We start from the raw sequence: 18,356 nt of genomic DNA, 5'->3' as shown, positions 1-18,356 counted from the left end.
GTCTCTGTCTCCATTGAGAAGCCTCTTTTTGCTCCATCCATGCACAAGCCTTTATACAGTAAAGGCTATCCCTTCTCTTTAGCTTTTCTTCCTAGTTCTTGGGACCACATAGCTATTGGAGAAGTAATCAATGATCACACAAATTAAAAGGTGTTCAAATTGTGTTAAAAGAGCAATATATTTGGTTACAGCGCTGGACTCTATCATCAATGCTGAAGGTCGAAGAAGATCCCAGAATGAAAGTACACATAGTCTATATAACAGTTGCCGTACCCCTATATAAAGTGAAGGTTAAGCTCGTGTGTCTGGAAAGTACTGTAACAGTTAAGCTTGTGTGTGAGAGACTAGCTCAAACTGGTTCTAACAATGCTGACAGCGTTTCTGTTTACTATCTTCTCCCGTCAGTACTTTTCCATCAGTTATCTTTGAGTGTTGTGCAACTCTAGTTGTGCTATGTGAGTGGTGGTGTCATGAAAGCATTCCCATGAGAAGCTATTAGACCGAAATACACTAAGGTATTAAACTGAACCTAAATGTATAATAATCTAATAATACAAATAAAAGACGAATGAATCCTTTTCATATAAACAGCTGTTTGCGGCTACGGTTGAAGGTAATACAGTATTTGTGTTTTTCAGCATTAGTTTAACCCTTTCACCTTTTAAACTGCACCTAGTGTTTTTTTGAAGTAGCAGTGAGCATGGGGGTGAATTCTCCTTTCATTCTCACACAAAACATTTCAAATATATCATTCTTGAGTATGGACGTGCTTGCCAGCTACCACAGCACTTGTGAACTGTTGGAGCTGACCCTCACTGATGGATTCTGGCCTAATGGATGGAGCAAGTATTTTTGTACCTTTTCCTAAATTGCCTGAACTTGTAGGGATGTGGCCAAAGGGCGAAACAACTTTTACGAGCTGTGAAGGAGAGAAATCAGCAATATCCGCAGTACATTGTACCTACGGAGTGGTCTGTTCATGTTATTAAAAAAACAAAAACAAACACTGACTGGACTGGACTGGACGCCTGAAAACTTTAGTAATAGAGGAGCTGTAATACAGTTCAGCGTTTACAAAGAAAAATCAAATAATGACAAAAGAAAATGCAATTATTTACCTTTGAAGAGGAGTGGTCGAGCAGACGTCGTTGGTTGTGGTGGAGGAGGAGGAGTTATTGAAAAAAAGGACAAGTTGTCGTCGTCGTTAGACTCTTCTAAAAGAGGTAGTGTTCTGTGGGTGGTGTAGAATTAAGCAGGCCTATTAACTCTTCATAAACTTTAATCACACGCTCTGTCGGGGTTGTATCATAAAACTCTTAGCCTTCCTCTCTCCTCCTCGTCTTCCTGTATCTGTTGGTCCCATTGGCAGTGTCACAGTGCCCTCTGCTGGTCAAGCATCTAGCAGTATAAATATGGACTTATAAGGCAAAACACATGAAAATATAGACCAGTCGGCTTGTGTTCGTATCTCCGAATGTTCGCACGTCGGATGTTCGTTAGTAGGGACTTTGTGTATACAAGCATTTAGCTGACTGCATGGAATTCAAAATGGAAATATTTTGTGTGTATTTTTACAGGTGATAAATCGTGGACTGTTTTTTGGTGCAGCAGGAGCAATTTTGGGAGGCTCTTACCTTCTCATTAAAAATCCCCCAGACATCAACAAGCTCTGCATCACCATTGAGAAAGTTTGGAACAAGCTCACACCATTTGGGACCTCTTGAGTACTCGGCACCATTTCTCTGACCTGATTGCGGTGATTACAACCTGACTTGCGGTAATTTAGTCATCCACTTCAGAGAGACCAAATGTCATAACTCATGTTCAATTAAACTCATTATTGAGATTAATCATGTGAAAATTAGCCCAGTAGTACATTCTTTATTACTATTCACCTTTTTGTACAGTTGTATTTGTGAAAACTCTTACTATTAAACAAGGCAGAGACAGGATACAATGTTTAATATTTGATAGAACAAAAGCATGGCATAAATCAATCGGCAAACTATTTTGTATCTATTAAAGGCATTTAATAAAAGGCCACTATTTGCAGGAATATGGTAAATGTTCATAATTTTCATGGACAGAATTTCTAGGCACAGCCAAGGCATGGAGAGGAGTCCATGTGGTCCTGATGGCCTCATCGGGCTGTGACCTTCAGCATGCACTGGGGCGGTTTGCATCTGAGTGTGAAGCTTCTGGGATGAGACTCAGCACCCCCAAATCCGAGGCCACAGTTCTCAGTCGGAAAAGGGTAGATCGCACCCTTTGGGTTTGCAGCGAGGTCTTGCCCCAGGTGGAGGAGTTCAAGTATCTCGGGGTCTTGCTCACAAGTGAGGGAAGGTTGGAGCGTGAGGTCGACAGGCGGATCGGCACAGCATCAGCAGTAATGTGGTCGCTGTACCGGACCGTCGTGGTGAAGAGAGGTGAGCCGGAAGGCAAAGCTCTCAATTTACCGATCGATCTATGTTCCCAACCTCACCTATGGTCATGAGCTTTGGGTTGTGACTGAAAGAACGAGATTGCGGATACAAGCGGCTGAAATGAGTTTCCTCCGTAGGGTGGCTGGACCCTAAGAGATAGAGTGAGGAGCTCGGTCATCCGGGAGCGACTCAGAGTAGAGACGCTGCTCCTTCACATCCAGAGGAGCCAGTTGAAATGTCTTGGGTATCTAGTCCGGATGCCTTCAGGACGCTTCTCTGGTGAGGTGTTCTGGGCATGACCAGCCAGGAGAAGGCCCCGGGGCAGACCTTGGACATGCTGGAGTGATTGTCGTAAATCACGGTGTATAAACCGCACCCGTGTATTAACCGCACCCCCATTTTCAAGCTCACGGCGGGGAAAAAAAAAAATGTAATTCATAAATGCTTGCCAACTCTTTCATCTCAAATCAACATGCGTAAAGGTACTAAGCAATTTCAAAAAGAAGAAGAAAGGAGAAATCTGCCGTCCATCAATTAATCTGCAATGGAATTCATGTAAGAAAAGTTTGCCGTCAACTTGCCGATGATGTCCGCTCTCCAACGCCGGATGACTGACTCGTCCACACCGTGCTGCCGTCCTGCTGCCCGGTTCCCAAACTCTTCTGCATACCAGCAGACGGAGAGTTTGAACGCTGCGGTGAAAGATCACCTTGGCATTTTGAGAGGGTACAGGCCTGGTCACATCGCCCGAACTTTGCTGTAGCGTCCCTTGAACGGTAGGAAGAAGGGGCCGAATTTCGACAACGCTCGTCACCGCGCACAAAATAGGAAAAAAAAATTGAAAACACGGGCGTTGTCCTAGCGGTGCACCGCTGAAGCCGGCGTTGCTTTAGCCTTGATTTAACGGTAGCGATTGTTGGTTTAGTGGTGACGCGAGCGGTGATAGAGCGACGTTCTGCGCATGCGGATCAGTTATCCATGTATTGTACATAACACACAACGCTGCATTGCTTCAGTGTGAGTTTGAATAAACTCCAACGTTGTATTGTATTTTACAACTGCAATGTTTAATGGAAGCTTAGGTTAGCTTCAGTGTATATAGAGATCGTTTCACTGTGTGAAAATACAGACAGCTGTCAGATAAGTTAGTTGCATACACAAGCATTTTCAGCAGCTGTACAGCAGAGGGCGCTAAAGTCAAAGCAACTGTCTGACCCACAGACGACTATTCTAAAATGGGCTTCTTGTCAATTTCCCCCGTACCGAGTCTGGTCACAGACCTGTCATCGTGTATAAACCGCACCTCGATTTTTTGCTTCTTACCGGTGGAAAAAAAGTGCGGTTTATACACCGTGATTTACGATATGTCTCACAGCTGGCCTGGGAACGCCTTGGTGTCCTCCCCGTGGAACTGGAAGAGGTGGTCGGGGACCAGGAAGTCTGGACTTCCCTACTGAGACTGCTGATAAGCGGAAGAAAATGGATGGATTGATGGATGGATGGTAAATGTTCAAAAAAAGTCAAGAAATATTTTTCGACCAAAAATCTGCAAATTGGGCTGTGAATACTAAATCGCAAATGTGCAGGGATTTCATTTTTCATTTTTAATGTCACGGGGGCCTCAAGGGCTGTCGTAGGTTAGACACCCAAATGCAGAGACATACGGCAAAGTGCAGAAAAGTGTCTTTAATGTAACGAAAGGGGCACAGGAATGTGAATACAAGCTGGTAGCAAAAGGTAGCAGCAAGGGAAAGAAGTACAAAACAAAATCACAGCACTAGCTGGGGCAAAGGCACACAAAAATGCAAAGTACAAACAAAACAAACCTAGGCAAAGATACATCCAAAAAATACAAACTGGCAAGGACTATGGTTGTGGACTGGCACAGGATGGAAGATAGTAATAGCAGCATCTGAGAGATGACGCTGTGCCACCTAATTACTAATTGGCAGCTGCGTCTCCCAGCAGCACTGGCGTAAAGTTAACGCATTACACACACACAACAGGAAGAAACTCCAAAATAAGAGCACAGAACAGGAACTGAGCCCAAACCCTTTTTAGCGACTCACAAGTGTTTTTCTTTGTCAGAAAAGAGCCATCCATTTATCCATTTCCTATACTGCTTGTCCTCGTTAGGACCATGATTGAGCTGCAGCCTGTCCCTGCTGCCTTTGGTTGTGAGGCAAGATACACCCTGGAGTGGTCGCCAGTCGATGATGGAGAACATATAGACACACAACCATTCACACTCACATTCACGCTAAACGACAATTATATTAATCTAACATGCATGTTTCTGGGATGTGAGAGGAAGCCACCGTACCCGGTGAGTCAAAGTTGTATCTCTGTTAGACAGGCATACTAACCACTATGGCTATGCCATCATACTGTAAAATATATACAGTATATTTATATAACTATAGAAGAATACCTACCTCATCATAAAAATAGTTACCGTGTTGACTTCCATTGCTAATATTGAAAATAATCTAACATATTTGCAGTTGAAGAGTACACACAAATGCAACGCACATGTCCACACCTTGGGTCTCAAACAGCCTTAAAAATCCATTGATCAAGCATCGCTATATATTCATAGCTGACTGCCCAGGAGGTTATAAAAGAAACGTGCAGGAGCACACTGAGCGCCAAGACTCACCTCCTCTCATCAAGTTCAATTCACTACCCTTCAGACATACAAGTCAAACACTTCCAACAGTGGCTGCCCTTGTCACGCTGGAGAGATTTCGATTGAAAATACAAACAAGGCACACGATCCAGGGAGTCTAAAATAGGATCTCTTTATTGAATCAATAATGTCAGTGTCTGCATGTATGGCAAGTGAGCTAAAATGCTCATTTTCTTATTGTAGTATTTAATGTGATGCACACAACCAAATCATTTCTTATCACATGGAAATCCATAGCTAAACACATTACTTGATAAAGTCCTTAACACATATATGGCATGGGAAAGTTGATATAAATTGCAACTGCATCAAATATGTCATGTCTTATCACCACAAGTGATATACAATGAGAATATCATACATACTCTCGACCTGCGTTTAGATGAAACTCTGTCAGTAATAAGTGCATTAGAGAGGAGCTGAACTTCAGCCCCAGCAGTGGTATTTACACTCACAGTCTTGTGCAGATTGAAAAAAAAAATCTCCTGCAGGAGATGATGTGGATTTTGGCTTGACTTTGTATGCCAGGTCTGAGCTGTACAGGAGGATGAGAAGTTCAGTCTCTGGGGATCACAGTGGCTTCACTTGAATGACGTTAACAGAAGACTCGACGGCATTGGAAGTCACATCTAAGCGGTGCAAGTCATCACTGGTGATGATGAAGACGATGGAGGAGGAGTTGAAGGTCACCTTCTTCTTGGGTCGTTTTCTGCTGTTGCATGAACTTGAAACAACGATGGGTCGGATGGGGCGCTCGACCGGCTCCAGGGGCCGCTCTTTGAAGCTGCGCTGCAGCCAAGACAACCTTGAACACAGCAGCTGCAGCAAACAACGTCGGAACTGTGAGGTGAGGAAGAAGGGAGAGATTAACACTTAGGAGTCCATGGTAGTTTTTAGTGTTTTTACATACTTTTTGTGTTTACCTAAAAATATATATATATATATATATATATATATTTTGTATATATATATTGAATTTGAATTTCACAGCTTCACAAAAATATTAATTTATAAATCATGCTGTTTTGTGGTTGAATACGGCCTGTTTTTGTGTTTTGCCTAAACGAGGCATTTTCAAGCATAAAAACGGCTGAATGAACTAAAATACAAATAAAAGGCATTCAGAAGACGCAAATGTGATGATATGTAGTATTCTACACTGGTTACTAGGTGTCAGTAATGTTACTGTAATGTTCAGTGTGACACACAAGCACCAGATTTCATCGCCGAAACAACAGGTATTTATTACTGGTTTGAATGATCTCACAACAGGCACAATAATCCCTAACACGAGCTACTGTTGCTGTCACGCTGTGTTGTAGCCTGCGTGACAGTTTGTTTAGTTTCACTTTGACGCCTTAGTTCCTGATTTGATACTCTTATTTTGGAGTACTTCCTGTTTTGCCTGTGCTGTTTTCTGCCTCTTTATGTTCCTACACACCTGCCTCTAATTTGTGTTCGAGGTTTCCACACTCAAGCCCGCTTCGCCTGAGGTTTCTGTTGTGGCTCAACCCATTCGCCGGCTCCGCCTCACATGCCGTCCTGGCCGTCCCCGGAGGGCACCTGTGGTTCCGCCGAGCTCACCGTCCCGGCGAAATGAAAATGCTTAATTTTTATTTGTTATATTTTTGGACTTACAGGCCACATTCATCAACAAAACAGCATGATTTATTAATGAATATATTTTTTAAAACACCGTCATAGAGTGATGCCGTGAAATGATGTGTGTCTTGGCGTCATTTGGCCACTTGATGTCACTGTTGGCTCACCTTTCCCCTCTTCCCGTGCAACCAAACAGCTGTTCATGCTTTGACTGACTGATTGACAAGCTTATTTCCACCGATACAAAGGCGGCGTCATGTTTCATTCAACTTGACGACAGAATGACAAATCATTATTTGTCACAAATCTGGTTTTACTTCACTGATTTTCTCAAAAGTCTTGTAGGCAGTTTGAAATCTGCACTTTTGGGTGCCTCTGTGTGGCTTCGTCATTATGCTACGCCACGTAATAGGCTGTGCCTGCATTTCCCACGTCTGCGATTCCCAAGACTCCTAACATTTAAGGCTGGTGCTTTATGTGACCATGAAATTCAGCATGCTCATTTGTCTACCAGGAACACAAGACATCTCTCATTGGATAACAAATACAGTAGATGTGATACTGTCACCCCTACATGCCATTTTACCTGTTCACTTAACACATTCTGCTTACACCCCAAGTGGAGAAACATAATTCATCTGCTTTTCATTTCTATTTTAAGTTCCGATGTCCTGTGTGAAGAGTAATACCACATCCCTTGACAAAAGATGAAACTATACTGATGCTACACCATTTGGCTTTTCTCAGACAAGAATAAATAGTTCCTCCCACACAAGTGGAAAATTTGTAAAAGTTGATGAATATATGACAACCAACCTTTCTGTTCATGAATACATAGATGAGGGGGTTGTAGGCTGTGCTGGACTTAGCAAAGAATGAGGGGATAATGGCCACGGTGGGCGAAACCACGCTCCCCCTGCCGAAGGCTTCCATCATGGACACGACAGCGTAGGGGGTCCAGCACACAAGGAAGCAGGAGATCATGAGAAGAAACATCGCAGCTACCTTTTTCTCGTATCGCAAGATCTTGATGATCTGGACTGTTTGGAGGTCCTGAAGGGAGCGCAGCTAAAGGAAACAGGAGAACAAGTATGAGTGGGTTAAGGTTCTTCTCATGCTTGGGTGTTTTCTCTCGTCTACTTCAGTTCCTCCCACGGTCCAAAAGCATGTACTCTAAATGGCCCGGAGATGTGAGGGTGAAGGGTTGTCTGTGTTTGACTGACAGGTGATCCGTCCAGGATTTCCCCCGCCTCTTACTCTAAGGCAGCTGGGACGGGCTCCAACTTTAAACCTTAAACAGGACAAGTGTATAAAAAAATGGGTCAAGAATGCTTCAAGAATGTAGTTTTACTATCCATCCTTCCGATTTCTATGCTGCTTATCCTAATTAGGGTCTGGAGCCTAACCCAGCTGAGGCAAGCGTGAGGCGGAGCACACCCTGGACTGGTCACCAGCTAATCGCAGGTCGTTTTAGTACTCTGTAGTTTTACTGCAAACTTTGTTTTTAAAACTTTTGCAAACTCAAAAATAAGAACACATCAGCATCTCCAATATGTTGCGTTACCCTTAGGTAACTGTGACGCACTGCGGGCTTTATAGGCAGAAGTGCTTCCCATTACGTGCATTCTTAGCTCTTTCTTTTCATTTGTTTTTATATCTTTAGAACGTACAGAAAATAGAGAGACGTATGTGTTCATGTCTCACATCAGGGTTGTGGATGGTGAGAAAAATTCCAAAAAAAGTGCAGTTTTCCAAGATGTGATTGTTGCCAAAGACATGACGTGGTACCAAGACCAAAACACACACCACCTGTGTGTTTTGCCATGAATTATTTCTTGAATTCAACAGTGTTTCTCACCTTGTTTATCAAAATGCTGGCACTTGCACCTTTCTTTGGCTCCATTTTGTGGTATTTTGCAGCCGTGATCAAAAGAAAAGCAGCGACTTGAGGCGAGAAACACTATTGAATAACTCATGGCAAAAAACTAAGGTGGTGTCTGTGCTGATCTTTTAAGGAAAACTTAAATTTAAATGTTCATTTATCTTTTTGATTTGTCATTTCTATCTATTTATTTGTTTATTTATTGTTTGTTTTATTTTTAAGTGTTTACTGCATCTCAAACTATAATTGTAAAACTATAAAAACATGTTTTGTTTTAACATTTTTGGCTTCCTGGAACGGATTAATTGGATTTACACTATTTCTTATGGGAAAAATGTATTCGGTTAAAGGACGTTTAGTTAGAGCCGGACCTTCTGGAACAGATTAATGACGTTAACCAAGGTTCCTCAATAATTACTATTCTGCATGTAAAACTGTAATGATTCTCTATAAAAATGTATCTTTTTTGTTCATATTTTTTGGTGTCTGGAAAAGATTCATTGGATTTATATTATTTCCTGTGGGAAAAATTGCCTTTTGCCTTGTTTGTTTCAGTTTTCATCCAACCTTTTGGAACAAATTAATGATGGAAAAAAGATGTTCCGTTGCATCTGAAAGCTCAAATTTGTTTTGATGAGTTCTGTTTTTATACAAACGCACTGTATTTGTGTCCCTGAAATCTTCCCCATCTGTAGTGGGATTTTCCTGGCACCAAAACTACTCTGTGGGCTTTTGAAGATTTTGATAGCCGCGTCAACATGATGTGATGTGTATTAAGCCTCACTCATGCCTCTGAGGCCTTCAGGGACTTAACAGACAAGCCAGTAGCTTGCGGCAAGGAGGTGTATCAGCTCATACTTCTACAAACACTTGAAGAGATGGAGCACTTACACTACACTACTGACAGACTGACACTAACACATCTGCCGTGTCCAAACACTAAACCAACAAAATTCTAATTACCGGTACATACCTGCAACTCCCACACAGAGATCAGATCTGTGAAGCAGTGTGTAGGAATAATAACCTTAATACAGGTATTTAATTTGAATCATAATAGCCCCCCCACACTTGTCTTTTATCAGGCGACAGAAGACAAAACCCTGAAGCCACAACAGGTCATTATGATAATAGAGACGGAAATGAAAGGCAGCAGTCAGTCAGTGAAGGTCACAGCTTCTTTTCAGAAAACCAAAACGCTGCAAAAGAGTGCTGCAGGATTTTTATGAAATGTTATGCCGTGTGATATTAATTCCAAAATAAATGTATTTGACATATGCGCACGACTTTTTTGGCAATGCGATTACAGTTCAGATCTATTTGACCAAGCTTCCTTGATCGATTGTGGTAAAAGAAGAAAAAAAAACATATTAATTAGTTTTAAATACTACTTTTTGTATTAATTTTAGATGGAAAAAAATATTACATGAAGTGTGTTTTTCCATAGAGATAGATATCGTTATGTCATGAATGTTCTGTTCTGCATGTCCTGAAGACGACATCGTGTTGGTCTTCTTCAGAAAGCAAACTGAGACTGAATGAACAGCACTTTTGCTGTTCACAGCCAAGCAGAACACTCCATTTTGATTGCATGCCTTACACAATGTTATTCATCAACAATCAATTCAACATAACCGTCAGAATTATTAATGACCAATGCGTTGACAATCATGCAGGGGGTCCAAACTAATCCACTTTATTGTAATTCAGCTTTTGCAATGAAGTGCAATGGATCCCAAAATACAAAAGCCATACAAATTGATGAAATATAACAAAAATGTATAAAGTGGAAGCTTGGTTGGCGTCATTAATTTGTTCCAGAATGTCAGACTCTAACCAACACGTACTAATATAAGAAATAATGTAAATCCAATTAAGCAGTTTCAGAAAGCCAGAAATGTTAACATAAAACACATTTTTATTGTTTTACAATAGCTTTACATGCATAAAACAATTCGAAATGCATATAAAAGATGAATAAAATGGGTAAATGAACATTTAAGGTTACTTTTACCTCCGTAAAAGGTGTGATTGTTGAGAAAGACACAATGTGGCATTGAGCTCAATGCGGACACCACCTTCCTGTTTTGTCATGAGTCATTTCTTGAACTCAGTAGTGGTTCTCATCTCAATAACCCAAAATGGAGCCAAAGAAAGTTTCAAGTGCCGGCATTTTGAAGGTGAGAAACACTGAAATACCATTGAATTTAAGAAATAACTCGTGGTAAAACAGGAAGGTGGTGATGGTGGAGCCACGTCGTGTCTTTGGGAACAGTCACATCTTCAAAGAAGGCAAAAGTAACCTTAAATGTTCATTTATCCCTTTCATTATATGCATTTAGAATTGTTTCATGCATGTAAAACTAGAATTGTAAAACTATTAAAAAGTGGTCTGTGTTAACATTTTTGAGACTTGAGGCGTAACTGTGTTAGTTATCAATTAACTAACACAGTCAACCACTGATGACATCATAGACAGGTGATGTAGCGGACCTCCAGTTCCTGTTGTCATGTATTAACAAGCTGCTAACGAGCACATTTTGTGATAAAGACACATTAAGAGCACAGTTGGACTCACGCACTGTATCAATAACATGATGCGCTCTATATTTTATGCTCACTGGAAAATGTACAAAAACCCAGGCAAAATTTTGTCCTGAATTTTTGACGTTAACTGAAAAACATGCTAACAGCGCCGTATACCAACCGAGGTTCCACTGCTCTCACTGTAGTGCAGACGCAAAAGAATTGTGCAGTGTTGTATTTGTTTGTTCATGTCACGCCCTGCATGACTTGTTGGACCCTGTTTTGTGTCTTCCTTTTATTTCCTGTTCTAGGCTCTTATTTTGTATCTTCTGTTTACTGTTTTGCACTGTGGGCAGCAATTCTACCTTTCCTTTGGCAACTTTCTGAGCGCACCTGGTGCTGATTAGTTTAAGGGTCTATTTATTTCAGCTCTTCCCTTTGTCGGAGCATTGCCATGTTTGTTTCTTGCTTGTTGGGCGTAGGTTGCTATGTATGGTGCCTTCCGTGCATGTTTAGTTATACATGCTTCTGCAAATTCCTTTTTCTGCTCAGCTTTTTACAATTATTAATGACTCTTACCTACACTTGGGTCCTGTCTCTGCATCTTGAGGTCGTGCCCACACGCAAATGTGACAGTTTATCTGTTATCTGTTCAAAGGCTACTTCCTGTTTCATGGAGAATAATGGATGGTGCCATTATGATTGTAGGGGGTGGAGGATTTGACTGGTGCCATGGTGACTCAAATGCTGAAAAGTAATTCCTGGATCAGCTCATTTATGTATGTAATGTATGTACTGTATGTAATGTAACCGGATTTGTGGAAATCGCTTTTGGATTTTATGTGTCATCCTTCTAACTCGATGTATCTTAAGTTCTTTTGCACTAAAGCCAGCCTGCACTTGAAAAAGCTGAGAAGATTGCCGAGGACGCTGTATCAACTCAACTCCAGGAGTTTTATTTCACACTTTCACTCAACTATTTACAGGATCTTGTCAGGTTAGGTTGATAACCTTTAAATCAAAGAGGAATAGTATGACATCACAACTCAGACCAACCACTGTTGTACCGTGAAGCAACAATAGTTGGTCTCGCCGGTCTTCTCTCATTACAGTCATTTAAGTATTAGCGTCTCTTCGTCACGCGTCTTCTCTGCGTCACTTCATGTTATGTTATGTGATGTATGCCAAAAGGACTACAGTACTGAGAAAAGGTCATTTAAACAACAAAGAGGTGGTAGCTGAATATTTTTGCACAACACTGCCAGTAGTGCAATGCTCAGTCCAAGAGAAAATCTGTATAAATCTTGACAGTTATCATAAAAGACACTTGTTTTCATCTTGGAAGGAGCATTGTCATCACAGTGTTTCCCGTACATGTATTTGTGGTGGAATGTTGCACATTTCTTATGTGACACAAATCAAAAAGCTCAGCTTTACCCATCAACACACAAACACCGAAATTGGATTTTTTTCTTTTAAATCTCCATGTGGCTGGAGTTTTCCAAAAGCTCAGTTTTTAAGGACAAAAACTTAAGTTTGCATGTGGACGAGAATAAATATCTGTATTTGTGCGGACATGGCCTCAAAGCACTGCAACATTATGCAAATTGAATGATGACATCATTTCACCCTGCAACCTAAAGACACAGATAGATCGCAGTCCTGTTGGAAACACTGCATCATGTTTGTGCTTTACAAGGAATTTTAATCAGCCATTCCCATTCACAGGTTTTTACAACTGATTATTCTAACTCATTCATTATTCAAACTCCAGATAAAAAGCACATTTGCATGTCTCACCATTTGCACAGTGTAGAGGATGTTCCCATAACAGTAGATCATGATCCCCACAGGTACGAAGAAGCAAGCCAGGAGAAAGAGGAGGATAAATGAAGCATCATTTGGGTCCTTTGAAGCCCAGTCCAAGGAGCATCCCAGTTGGTGGATCTCCAGTGTGTAGCGGTTCCAGCCCAGGAGAGGCGCACCGGTCCAAACCAGGGAGTACACCCAGATGTGGGCGATGGCCCGCCATGCCCAGGGGAAGTCCACCACCTGGGCGTGGACCACCCGGATGTAGCGCTCATAGGCCAGCGCTGCCAGAGTCATGATGGAAACGATGCCTGACAGTGGGAGAGAGACACAGACCAGAACTCAGGATTTGGGTCAGTGGCTACTCTGCGTTTCATCATTAAACAGAATTCTAAGATCTTTTATTGTAAATCCTTGAAACCTTGCAGACTCACACACACACACGCGCGCACCCACACACACACCTTTGAGACATGAATGTGCAATGTACTTCCTGCTCTTTCACAGAGCCCCTTTCATCATCATGTCTGTCATGGAGCTGATCGTTGAATTTCGGTCAATACACACACGCACACACACACAAACACAACCTATATAGCTATCCAATTACATAGACTAATACCCTTGTCAAAGCTGTCATAATTCATAAATCTCCTCATTAAAGGATGAAATGCTGCATCGGCATCAATAAATGGACAGACAATCTTCGCAGGGAGTTGGTGCGGGTTCAAATCACGACTTCCCAGATAGAGTTTAAGCAGGAGGGACGTGCTGAGCCTGAACTGACAGCCATTATTGCTGCAGCTCCTTGGCTTTTGCATACGTGTCATTCAACAACCTCCACTGAGTAATACTTTGGATGAGGTGCAAGGATGAAATGGCATACTTGCCAACAGAGAACATTGTTTCCTCACAATGGAGGACAGAGAAGAAGGATGAACAACAATATTCATTTTGGTTCAATGCCACAAGGATCTACCGTATATATACGCCACCAACACGTACAGTATGTTGCAGCACAATTGAATGAGACCTGAGCAAGGCACAGGCTTACCAAAATAGAAGACACAATATGGCAACGAGACCAACCACCACCACCTTCCTGTTTTCCCATGAGTTATTTTTTTAATTCAATAGTGTTTCTCACCTTTGTCAAAATGCCGGCACTTGGAATGTGAGAAACGCTAATGAATTGAAGAAATAACTCATGGCAAACCAAGAAGATGGTGGTGGTTGATCTTGCTGCCACATCTTGTCTTTGGGAACAGTCATCAACAATCACGTCTTCAGTGAAGGTGAAAGTAGCCTTACATGTTGATTTATCGCTTTCATTCATCATTTATATTATATATATCATTTATATATATTTATATGCATTTCAAATTCTTTTCTGCATGTAAAACTGCAATTGTAAAAACTATAAAAAATGTGTTTTGTCTTAGCATTTTTGGCTTTCTGGAATTGGATTTATATTATTAGTTATGGGAAGAATTGATTCGGTTAGAAACATCCGTTTCAGTTAGTCGGCCTTTCTGGAAGAAATTAATGATGCTGATCAAGGTCCACTGTAAACTGATGATAAAAACAAACACTAAGCATGGTCATTTGCCTACATTTACACGCTTGACTAAAATGAATTAAATAAATAATCGGTATTTTCAAAATATTACGGTAATTATCATTTCTCAGAACTGCTGTTTTTATGCTTGTGTATTCAGCAAAACAATGCTGCCATGTAGAACTGCCATATCAGAGGTCTGTGATGTCATGTTGTTGAATTAATACATTGTTCTGGCTTTACCCAAATATTAGACAGTCATCTTCCCTCAAAAAAAGTCCGAAAAGGCAGGTTGCAGAGAGATGCAGCCATGACAGAGACCCACTTGTGTCTCAAAGGTTTGGCAAACAAGGAAGAGGATTTATGATGTTAATTTTAAGGTAATGGTGCTCAATGTAGCAGAAGCAATGAGTCCTCAATTGTTGAGCAGTTAAAAAATACAATAGCCTTTTTTAAAAATAGAAATCGAGCAGCTATTTCACTGATATTAATTATCTTTCTCATATAATGATATTTTTGGTCTTTTATTTTGTCTTGAAAATATATTTCGTTTTCTAATCAGCAATGTTTTCCCACACGACTGCAGTCTCTTTGCTTGTTGGCCTTCTTGACACACACCTTCACATAGCACAATCGAAGTTGCACAACACTTAGATATGACTCATGCAAAAAATGACTGGGAATCACACAATAGATGCATGGTTCTCACTAACACAAGCTTAACGCTCACTTTTACACAAACTTAACTTTCCCTTTCCAGGCACACACAATTAAGCTTCACTTTCAAAAGGGGTGAGGGAAATGCTGCATGCATTGCATTCACAGACACTGCGAACATCACATCAACGTCTTTATTATGTGTGTATGTGCGGTCAAAGTAAACATAAATGCAAAGAAAACAATAAATGGATATTCTAATCACTTACTTTGTAACTTTTAATGCGGAAGTACAATTTGCTGAATTTAAGTATGCTTGGAAATCCCACAAAATTCACTCAAAACGTGACTTCAACTTAAATGATGTGGTGTCTTTGAACGCAACTCCTCATTGCTCATAATAACAGTTAAAGTATGATTCAAATATTCTGCTATTAAAGAGACCAGTGTTGGGTAAATAGATTTTCAGACGTGTGCCATCTCTTAACTAGATTAAAATTTTCAGTTAATTTGGCACTGTTAATACATACAAATATATATTTAATCCCTCCCTGTCATTTATCTTTCTTTTAATAAAATACAGTAAAAATGGGCACATCTCAGACATAGTGTGACATGGTGATTAATCATGATTAATTAATTTGAAAACCGTGATTCATCTGATTAAAAATTTTAATCATTTGACAGCCCTAATTATTATTATTATTTTTATGTTAGTCTCCAAAAAATCCAATAAAATCAGAAAAAGTCTTGATTTGTCGCTAGTTTAAGATATATTAATGAATAAATCACGCTGTTTTGTGGTTGAATACGGCCTATTATTAGTACAAAACTATGCATATTTCAGCAAAATGTACTCTTTTTTTTGCCTAAAGCATTTCAAGCATAAAAATATAATGCCTTACAAATGTAAGGCATTCAGAAGATACCTACGAAAGACGCTTGGATGATGCAGTATTTAGTATTCTATACTGGTCAATAGGTGTCAGTAATGTTACCGTGACCCTCTCTGAGCTGACACGCAACTCTGAACCCCGACATCACTTCCTGTCCGAGCCACCGGAATACATTTACAGCACCACACGTTAGCATGAGTCTTATTTATGTCTTCAAAATGTCTTCTTTTCTGTTATTACACCATTAGTACACCAAAGTACACCATATTGGGTAATATGAGTGTAAAAATGACTATAGGGTTGTTATTTCATATCCAGAGGGCTCTAATAATGTTAAAAACCATATTTTGAAGGTTGTAATCAGTTTTTTTTAAACGCTCTAACTGCTCTATCTTTCACGGAAATTCACTTATCGCTGTTGGGTCTGGAACCAATTAACTACGATAAACGGAGGATTACTGTATACAGTAGCTATCCACAACTGATCCCTCCTGCTTCGTCTTCTTATGCGCATGAGGTGTCTTCACAACCGCCGTGATGATGCCATCTACTGTATGGATTTGGAACGTCAAGCTACAGTACAGTCACAGACAGTCCCATTATAATATGTTTATGAGTGAGAGTGAACAGGTAGGGTAAAACCTACTTGTGGCGGGCCACCACAAATAAATGAATGTATGGGAAACACTGTTCGGGCTCATCTTTCATTGGATTCAGTACGGTATGGTCTTCGTAAAGGTTGAATTGCGATGTCATGGATCTTCTTAGATTGTAGATGTGTATTGAATGAAGCATCGAGTGCACCTTTTTTCTAAGGTCTCACTTTGAATGGTGCGCTCTCTAAACCACATGACCTTGGGGTATAAAACGTCACCCTTGTAACATAGAACATCTGGAACGCAAGGGAGGAGATGTGGTATTGCTTTTATTGAAATCTGCATTAAAAGCCGGCCTTGTCCTCTCATTGTGAGCCAAATCTACAGAATATTTCAATGTCACTCCACTGATGAAACACACAATTCATGAGATGAAAAATGTCAATTAGAAAACCAGTTGAAACCAGCTTTGCCTGAGCGATAACTTCTTGTCCGTGCCTGTGCTCGCAATACACATTAGCCTAACAAGTATGTTGCCAACTGTAAAGCTGTGAACAGAGGATGTCAAAGAAAAGCACCAAAGTTGTAAAGTGTGGGCCACAAATGTAGCGTGTTTAGTCTGCTGATAAATGACAGTTTGTCCTGATGGGAGCATCATCACACATCTTGAGCTCTAATTCCTCCAGGGGTGCATCTGGCAGAAATGACCCCAGAGTATTCATTCACACGTCACTACCATACCCGTGTGTCAAAAGCATTCCCAGCCATGAAGAATGTTCTGTGCGTACATATACAAATAATAAATGCACAAAAAACACCACTGAAGGGTGGAGACTCATTCACAAATTCAATGATGGTGAGCAGACAGAAGTGATGACTGAAAATGGTCCACTGACCTATATTACAGTACTTTTCATATATTTACAGGATCTATTATTTACACAATATAACCACTACATTTCAAGGTCATTTTTTAAAGTCACTTAATATGTACAGAGAAGCAGTCAGATTGGATAATAATGGTAACAGTTCCATTAATGAACGGAAAATAAGTAGGCAAAAATATAATGACATAGTAATAATAATGACCTAAATAAGGTTATATTTAAGACATTCTTACCGAATAAGCTGTTGCTGAAGCCGTCCCAAACGCATGTTGCCTGGCTCCAAATCCACTCACCTTTGACGCACGAAACAAACGTGAAGTTTATTCCGATGACCGAAACCAGCAAATCGCTCAAACTTATATTGACCAGCAACAGATTCGTCGGCGTCCTGAGCCTCTTGAATTTGCAGTAAAGTATGATGACAACAACGTTGTTGCAAAAGCCAAACACTCCAATGGTTCCGATGGTGAAGGCGAGAAGTTTGTAGGTACCAAACGCAAATATGTCACGTTCGGTGCTTCTCTCGGCTCTAGTTTCGTTGTCAGAATTCATTGCGGGGATAAAAGCGTGGTTTCTGGCATTGTGATGGTGGTGTAGTGACGTGCTGGTTCCAGCGTGCGGGTCGAGCGCGCGTCCTGCACATCAGCACGGCGCGCGCTGCTCATTCAAACAAACCAGAAGGCAGAACGCCTCCTCCGAAATTGGGTCAGTGTACCACTGTCACATGACACGCATTCACACATCTAAAGTCATATCAACCTACAAGTTTATAGACAAACACTCAGATGAATTATGGATTTTACTGAAGTAAAAGCTTTAATATTTGCATAC

The 18,356-nt window shown here is 40.7% G+C and overlaps 2 protein-coding genes across 5 annotated transcripts in view; one reads left to right on the top strand and one right to left on the bottom strand.

The window, feature by feature from the left end:
* LOC129194028 (kynurenine 3-monooxygenase) overlaps nucleotides 1-5,936 on the top strand; it is a 30,273-nt gene extending 24,337 nt beyond the window's left edge. Inside the window, exons 16-18 of one of the 4 annotated variants that reach the window (XR_008573669.1) lie at nucleotides 1,578-1,777; nucleotides 3,799-3,925; nucleotides 5,641-5,936. Coding sequence is in view for 2 of the 4 variants with exons in the window: in XM_054798916.1 (XP_054654891.1) it covers nucleotides 1,578-1,724 (147 nt within the window). In the remaining 2 variants the exon portion in view is untranslated. Of the gene's footprint in view, nucleotides 1-1,577; nucleotides 2,147-3,798; nucleotides 3,926-5,640 lie in introns of those variants that run through there. The other 3 variants (XR_008573670.1, XM_054798916.1, XM_054798915.1) reach the window with 3 other exon arrangements.
* On the bottom strand, nucleotides 4,104-18,115 carry opn3 (opsin 3). Its single transcript, XM_054798918.1, has 4 exons — nucleotides 17,759-18,115; nucleotides 12,923-13,242; nucleotides 7,531-7,782; nucleotides 4,104-5,952 (listed from the first exon to the last, which is right to left on the bottom strand). Exons 1-4 carry the CDS (start codon nucleotides 18,075-18,077, stop codon nucleotides 5,683-5,685), a joined length of 1,161 nt encoding a protein of 386 aa, XP_054654893.1. The 5' UTR covers nucleotides 18,078-18,115; the 3' UTR covers nucleotides 4,104-5,682.
* Nucleotides 18,116-18,356: the final 241 nt, after the last annotated feature.

Source organism: Dunckerocampus dactyliophorus, chromosome 14 (genome assembly GCF_027744805.1).
Source record: "Dunckerocampus dactyliophorus isolate RoL2022-P2 chromosome 14, RoL_Ddac_1.1, whole genome shotgun sequence".
Taxonomy (NCBI): domain Eukaryota; kingdom Metazoa; phylum Chordata; class Actinopteri; order Syngnathiformes; family Syngnathidae; genus Dunckerocampus; species Dunckerocampus dactyliophorus.
Note: the sequence above shows the minus strand (reverse complement) of the source record. Positions and strands in the feature narration are given on the sequence as shown.

Bases quoted from the DNA above. Each gene is read 5' to 3' on its own strand.
- opn3 (XM_054798918.1), bottom strand. From the start codon at position 18,077: ATGAATTCTGACAACGAAACTAGAGCCGAGAGAAGCACCGAACGTGAC. The intron at 13,243-17,758 runs GTAAGAATGTCT...TCCCACTGTCAG, and splicing joins CTTCAGCAACAGCTTATTCG to GCATCGTTTCCATCATGACT. The intron at 7,783-12,922 runs GTGAGACATGCA...TGTTTCCTTTAG, and splicing joins TCCTCTACACTGTGCAAATG to CTGCGCTCCCTTCAGGACCT.